At 46.0% G+C, this 11929-nt stretch overlaps 1 protein-coding gene across 1 annotated transcript in view; it reads right to left on the reverse strand.

Annotated features, from left to right (window-relative positions):
* DEPTOR (DEP domain containing MTOR-interacting protein) overlaps positions 1-11929 on the reverse strand; it is a 98295-nt gene that overhangs the window by 82890 nt on the left and 3476 nt on the right. The window contains exon 2 of the mRNA XM_018553349.1: positions 8001-8088. Within this exon, the coding sequence (XP_018408851.1) occupies positions 8001-8086 (86 nt within the window). The 5' untranslated portion in view covers positions 8087-8088. The remainder of the gene's footprint in view (positions 1-8000; positions 8089-11929) is intronic.

An 11929-nucleotide genomic window follows, 5' to 3' on the forward strand; every position in this document is an offset into this window, starting at 1 on the left:
GCAGGAAGGGGGCTGAAGGGGAGAAGTGAAGGAAGGGGGCGGAAGGACAGCTGTAATGGAAGGGGGCTGAAGGAGAGCTGTAATGGAAGGGGGCTGAAGGACAGCTGTAATGCAAGGGGGCTTAAGGAGAGCTGTAAATGAAGGGATGGCAGGAGAGCTGTAATGGAAGGGGGCTTAAGGAGATCTGTAAATGAAGGGATGGCAGGAGAGCTGTAATGGAAGGGGGCTGCAGGAGAGCTGTAAATGAAGGGATGGCAAGAGAGCTGTAATGGAAGGGGGCTGCAGGAGAGCTGTAATGGAAGGGGGCTGCAGGAGAGCTGTAATGGAAGGGATGGCAGGAGAGCTGTAGATGAAGGGATGGCAGGAGAGCTGTAGATGAAGGGATGAGTAGAAGTTGGAGAGCTGCTAAAGCAGGGGAAGGAGAGCTGAGGAGGAGGGAGCAGGAGAGCTGTGTAAGGGGGAGGGCAGGAGAGCTGTGAGGAGGGTTTATTTTATCCAAACAATCCTCTGCTTTCAGAATCACATAGTTCCATCAAGGGTCAGCAGGAGTGTATATCCTGAAGCCTGTGATGTGTAACCCCCTCTCTGTTTCATGCATCAATCACATTGAAACTTTCAAGGTAGGTTTTTAATCCGATTTGTGGCTGTGATAAACTTTTTAGCACCGGCATTGGGGTTTTTTTCACCATAATTTTTGTATGTAAAAGGTAGCAAGTACACAACACTCTATTCCAGCATCTCAGGCACATGTGTTCCAGGATTAAAAAAAGAAAAAGGGAAGTGGGGTAAAGAGTGCAGCGCAGCAATGCTTTGATGAAAAGGGTTTCCATTAATTTGGAATAAACCCTGAATGTCCTTGTTTGGCCCAAGCATATATTCAAATGTGACTGAGGAGGGGTCCGAGACACTCTATTTTCCAGTTTCTTCTAACCTCTTTGATCCTGTACCATTGCAGCTTCCCGGATGGCATAACCTCCCCCAGTGCACAGGTCTGGGCGCAAAGGCTATACAGGACAATGCAACTGCTGGCATGTGCTCAACGGTGGAAGAGCATCAACTCCATACCCAAGTGCATGTCTGCCCTATCCTGCTGTATAAGTCTTCCATAAGGCATTTTAAAAGGGCATCTCGTCATTGAAGCAACATGGGGGACTTCCATACACTTATAGAATATTGTCCGTTTCCAGCTAAATCGGCCAAAATTTGGTCTGTGGGTGGTCCTTCCGGAAAAAATTGAAGGAACCGGGCAGAAAATTGTTGGCCGAACAGTGGCTGTTGCCAGTCAGCTGCAGTCACTCTTTGGGTATTCTGACAGCTTTGGACACCAGTTGTCGGCAAGGAAGTTTCCTCCATCCATGATGTTTAGCGTGGATGGGGAATTGAGGGATTTCTCTTCAGGCGCATGAAGATAAATCTGTGTATTGCCAGCTTAATTGGCCCCATGGTAAAGGGTAAAGACCTGCTTAAGCCTCCATGCAAGCCGGTATATGAACTGAACGTTCTGCTGAGCTTATCAGCACAGGGAGTATTTGTTCAACACAGGTACGTTCCGGAATTTCAAGATGTCCTTCTATTCAGTGCTTAGGTCACCTTTATAAATAACCAGCACAGGTCCACTTTTAGAAACAAATCGTCTGGTATTTCAGCATTCCTGGCCTACTGGACACAACATTTTCTCAATAGACACCTAACAAGACTGTCCATAAAGGGGGAGCTACACAAGTAGCCGACATCAAGTAATAACAAGAGAGTCATTTTAGAATGAGCTTTCACTTTAAAGAAGCTGTTCTGAACATTCTTGTATTTTTTTTATAGCAGCTAGGTGATCATGTTGATTTGCCCTACATGCCATGCATTTTAGAGGGCCACGAAGATTGCACCACTTAACCACCATCACGTTACCACCAGGCCAATTCGGGAGGGAGGGGGGGGGGCACTCCATCAATGCTTAGCTGAGTTTAAGCAAAGAGGAGAGACGGCAGAACGGTAAATAAGAAGCTGGCACCAGATTACCCAGAGAGAATAATAGGGATCTGTAGAAACCCGGCAGTCAAAACTGGGTCAGTCCAGTAATATCAATCTATTCCCAAAATGACATAAAAACAGTCAATAACAAACTTCTGATGCGTTTCAACCCCACAACTGATCCTTAGTCATAGGGCTACGACTATAGCTCAGTTGTGGGGCTGAAGAGTGTCAGCAGTGTGTTACTGATTTTTTTTTTCCCCCAAGGAGTCATAAAAACAAAATTGATATTACTGGACTGATCCCCGTTTTGAGTGCCAGTTTTCTATAGACTCTTGGATTTAAAGTGGATCTTTACTGCCTTTGACTGAAAATCATACAACTCTGCATGCTGATATGAAATCATCTTACATTCATTAGCTAAACAAAAATGTTTTACTTTACTTTCAATTTCTTTTTTTCCCACTTCCTGGTCCACTTTGACACAAATGATGTAATGTGCCCAAGCGTTGCATCCTGGGAAGGTTACATCAACAGAGCATTGCAGGGAAATCTCATCTGTAATCTCACAAGTTCTCAGGGAAAGGCATTTTCCACCCCTGAGATGATGTGCTTGTAGATTGTCATTACTAAACATTTGTAAATGTGTGTTTGTTGTTATTTTGAAGATATTGGGAAAGTTCCTCTTTAAGGCTTAGGCAGAAGCTCAGTGGAATTTAAAAAAACTAACCCTTGCAGTGTGGTTACCCCTGTCTTATTGTAGGGGATGGTAAAACAGGTGAATGGATGTCACCAACACACCAGAAGTATTGTAGGCCAAAGCGTTTGTTTATTGAAAAGTCATGTCATCAGAACTAGCGCTTTTCTGGGCCACGCAGGGTCCCCTTCATCAGGCCTTGCGATAAAACATTCCCGGATAAAACACCGTCCACTACGATAAAACATTCCCGGGATAAAATACCGTCCTATCCGATAAAACGTCACGGGATAACATACCGTCCTATCCGATAAAACATCCCGGGATTAAATACCGTCCTATCCGATAAAACATTCCCGGATAACATACCGTCCTATCCGATAAAACATCCCGGGATAACATACCGTCCTATCCGATAAAACATCCCAGGATTAAATACCGTCCTATCCGATAAAACATTCCCGGGATAACATACCGTCCTATCCGATAAAACATCCCGGGATTAAATACCGTCCTATCCGATGAAACATTCCCGGATAACATACCGTCCTATCCGATAAAACATCCCGGGATAACATACCGTCCTATCCGATAAAACATCCCAGGATTAAATACCGTCCTATCCGATAAAACATTCCCGGGATAACATACCGTCCTATCCGATAAAACATCCCGGGATTAAATACCGTCCTATCCGATGAAACATTCCCGGATAACATACCGTCCTATCCGATAAAACATCCTGGGATTAAATACCGTCCTATCCCATAAAACATCCCGGGATAACATACCGTCCTATCCGATAAGATATTCTGGGATAAAATGACAAAATGCAAATTACCAGCCAAAGCACAAAACATCTAAAAGACATCACTTGCATCTAACAATCGGCTTCCTGGTAGTTTAAGTCCTGCTGGAGTACAAAGGTCAGTTGCCCAAAACCCACACGTTTCCACGACAACCTTCACCATCCATCCCGCATTCCTCATCTCTCCGGAAAGCCCAGAGCCGTTATTTTGGAAAAAAGTCAGACTTCAGAGGCCACCCAGGGCTTGTGATCTGCAGCCTGGGACATGGATGAAGGGAACTGGACATGTGACCGATGCCTAGGCACCCTGAACTTCAAACCTTACAACCAATACAACCCAAGGCCACACAAAACATGAAGCAAAATCAGATCACTTAGATTTCGATGGATCCGTCATGTAAAAGTCACATCGAAAGAAAGTTACAGATTTATATACATTATTGGGCTGTACTCCCGCCTTCTTGCACAGTCTTGCACAGTTGTACCGGCTCCTCTCTTGGAATTGCTTCCTCTGATTTCGTGCACACTGTGAGCTTCACACAGAGATGAGCGCCGACACAGGACCGAGGATGGAGTGAGTATATCTTTGTTATTTTAGACCTAGACCAAAATGAGCACCTAACCCTTACACTGCAGGGGTAGCCCCACAGCAAGGATTCTTTTTTTTTAAGTGGCCGGAGTATAATAAAGCAACGGTATGTTTAACAGACTCAGAGGAAGTGAATACGGGAAGTTGATTGTCAGGGTTCACATGTATTAGGACGAAATGGGAATGTCTTCTCCAGATGTGACTAAATGGGAATGTCTCTCCAGATATGACATCATGTCAACTATTCCCAAATGAGCCATTCCTAAAAATAATGCAGATGTACATGTTCACACACAATGCGCTCACTGTGACCCGGCCATTACCAGTAAATCGGCTCCCAGCTGTGGATTACTGTCATCTGGAAATCTGCCCTGTGCACTCAGAATGACAGACCAAGCAACAAATGTATATAAGGAGCCCAGGACGTCCGGTGTTCTATCAAAGTGTGTGACCGGTCAAGTGGTCACACATTTTAACGTAATCCCGCCCAGTTTTTCGGCAGTAGAATATGTGACTGCCAAAAGGTCAAGCATTCCAACACTTTCTCAGCTGTTCCAGGGCAGATCGGCATTGCAGATCGCATGTGCAGGAGAACCGATCTGCCCTGGAACAGCTGATCGGTCCTGAAATGTCACTTCTATCCGACTTTGGGAGTGCGATCTCACATTCCACAAAGTCAGATAGAACGGACATTTCAGGACCCATCAACTGTTCCAGGGCAGATCGGTTCTCCTGCACATACGATCTGCGATGCCGATCTGCCCTTGAACAGCTGAGAAAGCGTTGAAATTCTTCACCTTTTGGCGGTCACACATTCCACCCCTGAAAAAATGGGCGGGATTACGTTAAAATGTGTGACCACGTGACCGGTCACACATTCCAACCTAGTCACAAACTTTGATAGAACACCGGTACTCATCAAGACGTAGCTGTACTGCACTAGGAGACGTTCAAAGCTCAACTCCGGGCTGACCAACACAATTAAAGGAGTTGAAAAGTCCCAGCATATTCTCTCCTGTTATACCACCAGCATTGTAATAGGAATGTATACAGGAGTTGTTTTTGATAATGCAATCAAAGCAGTCCATCGATTTCTTTCTCCAGTCCCATAACTGAAGGCCCGTACCTTAGTAAGGACCTGGGGCTGGAGGAACAGTCTGCAGGAGCCTGTGCAATGCACCCATGAAGCACTGATCACAGTTGCAATGCTCTGCAGGCACCAATGCAAAAAAAAACAATTGTTTCTTCTTTTTGTGATATAGGTGCAATTATTATTTTTTATTTATTTGTTTTTACAAAAAGTGGAATATGCCTAGACAGTACTGCAGCTGCAGATTCTCTGATCCACTTCTCTCCAGCGCCAGAGTGTGGGCAACCCTCATTTTCAGAAACTACAAAGCCGCCGCTCCTGCATTGTATATAATGACATTGGTCAGAGGGGCAGTGGTAAAGTAGAGTGGCTTCAGGGGACCGGCCATCACTACCGAACTGGCGGGAAGGAGGCAACTATCCCTCATTGTTAAATCATCCCCTGGTAAACGAACATTATTTTCTGCATCTACTTTTTTTGTGGCTAGTCCAGAGTTGGGCTTTCCAATATGGAGGCTAAAACCACCCACCTGTGAAAATACTAAATTACTGGCTGTCATACTGAGCACTTCAAGCTTCAGTACTCTAAGTCAATGAGTAAGAACAATTTTGCAGATTTTGAGTTCAGAGACTCCGTTTTGTATGCTTTGTTCCAGGTCAGTATTGAAGCCAAAGACAGCCAGGCAACTAGCAGAAGAAGTTCAGCAAGCCATCTATTTTTCTCAGTAAATTCTTCTTCAATGTCTAACTACAGCCAATGTTGGGGTAGTACCTCTGCCATGTTTTCATTGCTCTCATTATTGAGATTTCCCTCCACTTGCTGTCCCCAGAGACACAACAGGAAGTAAGTGAACCAACTGTAAAATCTTGGTTTCCCTTCCTCTTTCTCTCCTCAAGACAATGATCACCATGATTGATCCCTAAATCAAACCCCAACAGAGATCCTAATCCTTCCCTACTCTAAAATATACATTTTGGGTGTAGTTCACACGATACACCAATCACATGGTACCGCATACGTTCATTTGAATGGCACTCCCGGGGCACAATGCGCGGTACTGCATTACCGAATAACGCACGGCCTTGGTGTGTACGGGCTCTCACTCCAGCGAGTGTTTTTAGTTTTGCATAGGGTGGAGAAGAGTTAAACTATCAGGTTTCTATTTCTGGATAAAGCCCCCATGCAGCTCCAAGGCTACCACCGCTCAGATCAGGCTGGCCTGGCATTGAAGACTCGTTACTTCTCAGCAGATTTCCAAGGCAAAAACTCGTCACGCTGTCTGTCCTGAACGGCCATAAAATAAACCGATTTCCACTGACTGAATTTAAAGTGAAAAACCTCTTTAGTGACTCACTTCAATGTGCAGCCAGCCATCATTCTCTTCAACTACTGTACAATTTGTTCTGCTTGACACCATGGCAGCAACATTCATTTGGTTGGCATAATGTACTGGAATTCTCATCATCTTGCTCCTGCAGTTAGGTCACCACTATCTGAAGCCTGTATGAAGAATGAGGTCATACTACTGGGAACTTGTTAAATAGAATACGGCATCCCGGGCGTTTCCTTTTGTTTATTGCACTGGCAGCTTCACTCTTGGTGAGACAAAGAATGTCGAATGTCTAAAGCGGGGGGTAGGCAACCTCAGCACTCTAGGTATGGTGAAGATACAAATCCCTTGATGCCTCTGTCTCCAGGAATCATGCCTGTGGCTGTCATGCCTCATGAGACTTGTAGTTCCACAACAGGTAAAAGGCCAAGGTTGTCTACTCCTGGTCTGAAGTGCTGAAGCTAGGGGGGGCATGTGCCCCAGGCGCCGCTGGCAGGGCCAGTGGCAGATTCGATAGGGGGGGGATGCAGGCACACCCGCACCTATGTATATGTATATATCTATATATAGATACCCTGTTTCCCCGAAAATAAGACCTACCGCGAAAATAAGACATAGTACTATTTTTGGGAATTGCTAAAATATAAGACCTACCCCGAAAATAAGACCTAGTTGTGAACATTCCCAGGGCATAAGGGGGAACTTGAAGAGCCGCGGGAGAGGCAGGATAGAATCAGAGGTGCCAATGAAGCCAGCGCTAGAGGAAGCGAGGCGGCACCGGAGGGAGCAGAGCCGCGTAAGCCGATGCCTCCTCTATAGCGCCGGCTCCTGTCACAGGCGGAGAGATACCAAATGCACTCCGCCTCTGAGGAATCGATAGTGAAAGCGCGCTTCACTCATTCTGGCCAGCGATTGGTTAGCAAATTGCTCTTGGAAAGGTACGGCACCCCTGATTACCATATTTTTGTACATGAATAAGTGCGGAGTGTTGTACATTAAAAAAAAAATAAGAACTACCCCGAAAATAAGACCTAGTGTGTTTTTTTGAGCCCAAAAAATATAAGACAGTGTCTTATTTTCAGGGAAACACGGTATATAGATACATACATACACATATATATACATACATACATACATACATACATACATACATACATACACACATTCACACACATATATATTTTTTTTTTAATTCATATTAGTGGTCCGCGGGACTTAAAATGATGAATTTAGTGGTCCATGAGGTCCGAAAGGTTGGCGACTGCTGTTCTATTCTATCCAAAACCAAAAGAAACATTTTGACTTTAGATACATTTTGCTAAAATCCTTGCAATATATACCATGTGGCCATCATTTTGTGGACACCTGACCATCACAGCTCGCTCCTTGAGGATCTACAGCCGAGTGATACACAAATAAGATGCATTTTTGTTAATGGTTCAGGAACTTGAATGCATTTTTAAGAAACGTTTGGCCACATAGTGTATCAAGTTAGGAAGTAATAATCTTTCCAGTTCCCACCTTAGCTGTTCTCCAATGATGAGTATTTCCCCCATCTGCTCCATCTCCGTGGCTCTCTTCAGGACTGCCATGCTGATCAGATCCATCTCTGCTGGGACAAACCAAACAGGAATTAAAAGAGTCATTGATGAAATGACAGCAATAGCCGGCATGCCAAACCCATCTCCAGCCAGTCATTCAAGGCTCATTCCCATTACAGCAGCAGTGTATGTGCTAAAATCAGTCATTGGGCTCCGTGTTAAAGAGTGCCTTTAACACGGAGCCCAATGGCTGCATTTAGCACATACACTGCTGCTTTCTGTAGCGTTCAGTTACAAGTAAACCCTCCAACGTGCTCATACACGGGAATCTTTGTTCATTCATTAAAACACATGAGCCAAATGACTCTTCACAGGGAAATTAAAGGAATAGGCCAACAAAGTGGCGACAACCTGCAAAACCTGTTTTCAAAGCAACCAATCCTTCCTCATGTTACATTCCTCCCACAGGGTGGCAGTTTTACTTTATATCAAACTTGCCTTGCCCAGACCCCCCCCGCCCCACTTGCCCACCCAGCATACACCTAAAGCAGATGTACAAGACTCAAATGAATGCAGCTCTGTATTACAACCCGTTATCTTTTTTTTTTTTACCATAATTGTCCCATTGGGACGATTTCACTTCACTTGCTGTCAGGGGCGTCCCGAGGCCTGGTGTCACCCGGAGCAGATAGCGAGTGACACCCCGCCGTGACACCATAGCGCATGATGCCATCGTGCATACGCAGCCATCTTGGTGATACCTGCCGGCGGCCATCTTGATGATGGACGCCGGCAGAGAGAGGAGGGGACGTTCACCCGGCGGGATTACGGATCCCGCCAAGTCCACTACTCTCTCCTGCAACTGTCGGGCTCTCATTCCATGACCGAGAGCCCGACATTTCAGAGGGGGTGAAAACAAAATGACTGTTAGTCATTTTGGTGTCACCCCTCCAATGGTGTCACCCGGGTACAGGTTACACCCCCCTTGTGACACCACTGCTTCCTGTCCGATAGCCTCAACAGGAAGCAAGACAAATTTCCTACAAAGATAGGGAAAATCCCTGGTGGTCAGCATTGGAAGATTTCCCATTTACCGGTATATCTGTTCTGAAGACAGCCCAAAATTTGGGATTTTCTTTCACCAGGACTATGAGAGAGGGTGAATCTTCCTAATGGGGACAAAGACAGCGAAAATATCCTGACAGGGATTCTATACCCTCTCCGTTCTATCCAAAACTGAAAAAAAAAGTTCTGGCTTCATTTGCACTTTCAATGTATCTTTAAAAGCTAGAGTTGTTTGTAGCCAAATTCAACCTGGTATTGGCCTCTTGCAGTCCCTGTACAAAAGGGCAGGAGTGTGGGAGGAAGAAACAGCACAAGGAGCCAAATCGGTTCAAGTGCTGACACAAAGCTTGCCAGTAGGAGGAGAAAGCAGAGTGATGAAGAAGAGCTCGTCACTGTAATGCTTCTCCTTTGGGCTGGGTCCAGGATGACTTGGGCTCAGAGGAAGTGGCTGCTGGCCATTAAATGGAGGACATACACTGGCAGAAAAAAATTTGCGGCCTGGGAAATCTTTGGACTGAAGGTGAATATTGCAGCAAAAGCTGGTTTGTTATTTTACCTTTTATTGGGCTTTTAATTTTTTTTCTGATATTTTTGTCTGGAGATCTGCTTTAACTTTCCTCCGCTCTCCACCATTCCAGGGTCAGAAACCAAAAGAAAATGCTCTGTACTTCTGCGTATGGAGCAACATGTGACTCACTCTATGTGTGAACTCTGGGCCCCACAAGGAGCCCATAGCTCTCTACTGTGTTTCCCCGAAAGTAAGACCTACCCCGAAAATAAGACCTAGTGCTATCTTTGGGGATTTCTGTAATATAAGACCTACCCCGAAAATAAGACCTAGTTCGGGGTAGGTCTTATATTACACACATCCCTAACACATTTGTCATCTTGTAGCTACCACAAGGTTTTCCTTTAGGCCCGGTTCATACCTGGGCGTTTTGTAGCGCGTTCGTACACTCTGCAAAACGCTCAAACACCGAAATCCCATTGTTTCCTATGGATATGGTTCACACCTGGGCGTATTTCAGGCCGTAGGAACGCGCTACAAAACGGCCAACGCCCAAAGAAGTACAGGAGCTTCTTTGGGGCGTATTTGCCGCGTGTATCCATTGGGAAACCCTCGGAAACGTGCGTTTGTCGTACGTTTTTTCTACCCCAAATCGTGGTAAAAACGCGCGACAAACACGCATATTCGATACGCCTAGGTGTGAACCCAGCCTCAGGGAATTTATCCAAATCAGCTGTGTTGTCCTAGATTGTTCACTTCTCCAAACCCTTCACCCTTTTGTGAATAGTCCTGCAAGTTAAAGTGAACCTGTTGCTTTTCCCTGTGTGGGCACAGTGCAGGTTCACCTTACAGTGTGAGACTGCCTTTTCTATACCTGTAGTTATTTCTGCAGAGGCTGGGCTATGACTGCTGAATGTTTGACCCTTGTTTAGAAGTCAAACATGGATGCAACATGTGTCAGAGACTGGAGAAGCAAAAATGAAAGCGGAACTGCAATAGAACATCTCCGGAATCCGAGTGAAATGCGGGGCTCATAGACCTGTCTCTTCCATTTGTTTTTCCTAGACTTAAAGTGACCCTGTCCCTCAAATAAAAATCGATAACCCTTTTACGACAGCAAAACGGATATCTGTGGCAGCACAGCGGGCAGACCTTATGGCCTCATTCACACAGGAATTGGCCGGCACATACAGCTTCGTGCTGCGTGCACGGCCGTATCGAGGAGCTCCCGGGAAGGACAGGTGCTGCGTGTGATTAGTACACAGCCCCTGTCCTTCTCTATGGGACTATGCGGCCATACGCCCCCCTACGCTCACCCCAAATGCTGGTCCGTACGGGTGCCTTGGCTCGGACGCAGACAGGATCCATCCCGTCAGTGTATGAGTACGGACACCCGCACCGACGTGCAGGGCGGGTGAGCATAGGGCCGCATACTCCCATAGAGAAGGACAGGGGCTGCACACTAATCACACACAGCACCTGTCCTTCCAGGGAGCTGCCCAATACGGCCGGCCTTTTCTCGTGTGAATGAGGGCTTACCCTGCAACTTAAAGTGAACCTGTTGCTTTGCCCTGTGTGGGCATAGCGCAGGTTCATCTTTAAGTGTGAGACTGCCTTTTCTGAAGCTGTAGTTATTTCTGCAGAGGCTGGGCTATGACTGCTGAATATGTTTGACCCTTGTTTGAAGTGAAGCATGGACTTGTATGAATGCAATATGTGTCAGGGACTGGAGAAGCAAAAATGCGGAACTGCAATAGAACATCTGCGGAATACCAGAGAAATGCGGGCCGACAGACCTGTCACTTCCATTTGTTTTTCGTTGACTTAAAGTGACCCTGTCCCTCAAATAAAAATCAATAACCCCTTTACAACAGCAAAACGCATATATGTGGCAGCACAGCGGGCAGACCTTAATGCTCAGCTGCTGCATGCATTGCAGAGATGTTCTAGGGCAAGCTCAATCAGCGGCCCAAAACTGTAGCTGAGCTCCCGCTGGTGGCAAGGGGTTAAAAAAAGCTGTCCACAAAAAAGATCAGCTCTATCGTGCTGCCAAATGCTGCTCTAATGCAAATAAATCTTTGCCTGACAGTGCCAGGAGTATCAAGCTCCATGTCCCCTGCTGCCCTCAGTGGTCCCTTCTGCCAATCCCCACATCACTATAGAACACAGTAGTGATGTAGGGGTCAGTGGGAGCAACCAGTGAGCACAGCAGGGAGGGCAAGGTCCAATAGTCCCAGAAATTCCAGTTTCTGAAGAGCCTTTAGTGTTCAGTGGCAGGGGCTGGCTGCAGCGTCATCTCAGGATGTGCTTTGTGAATGGAAAGATGGAAAGGCACA

The sequence above is a fragment of the Nanorana parkeri genome, unplaced genomic scaffold (genome assembly GCF_000935625.1).
Source record: "Nanorana parkeri isolate BGI_ZX_2015 unplaced genomic scaffold, ASM93562v1 scaffold117, whole genome shotgun sequence".
NCBI lineage: Eukaryota > Metazoa > Chordata > Amphibia > Anura > Dicroglossidae > Nanorana > Nanorana parkeri.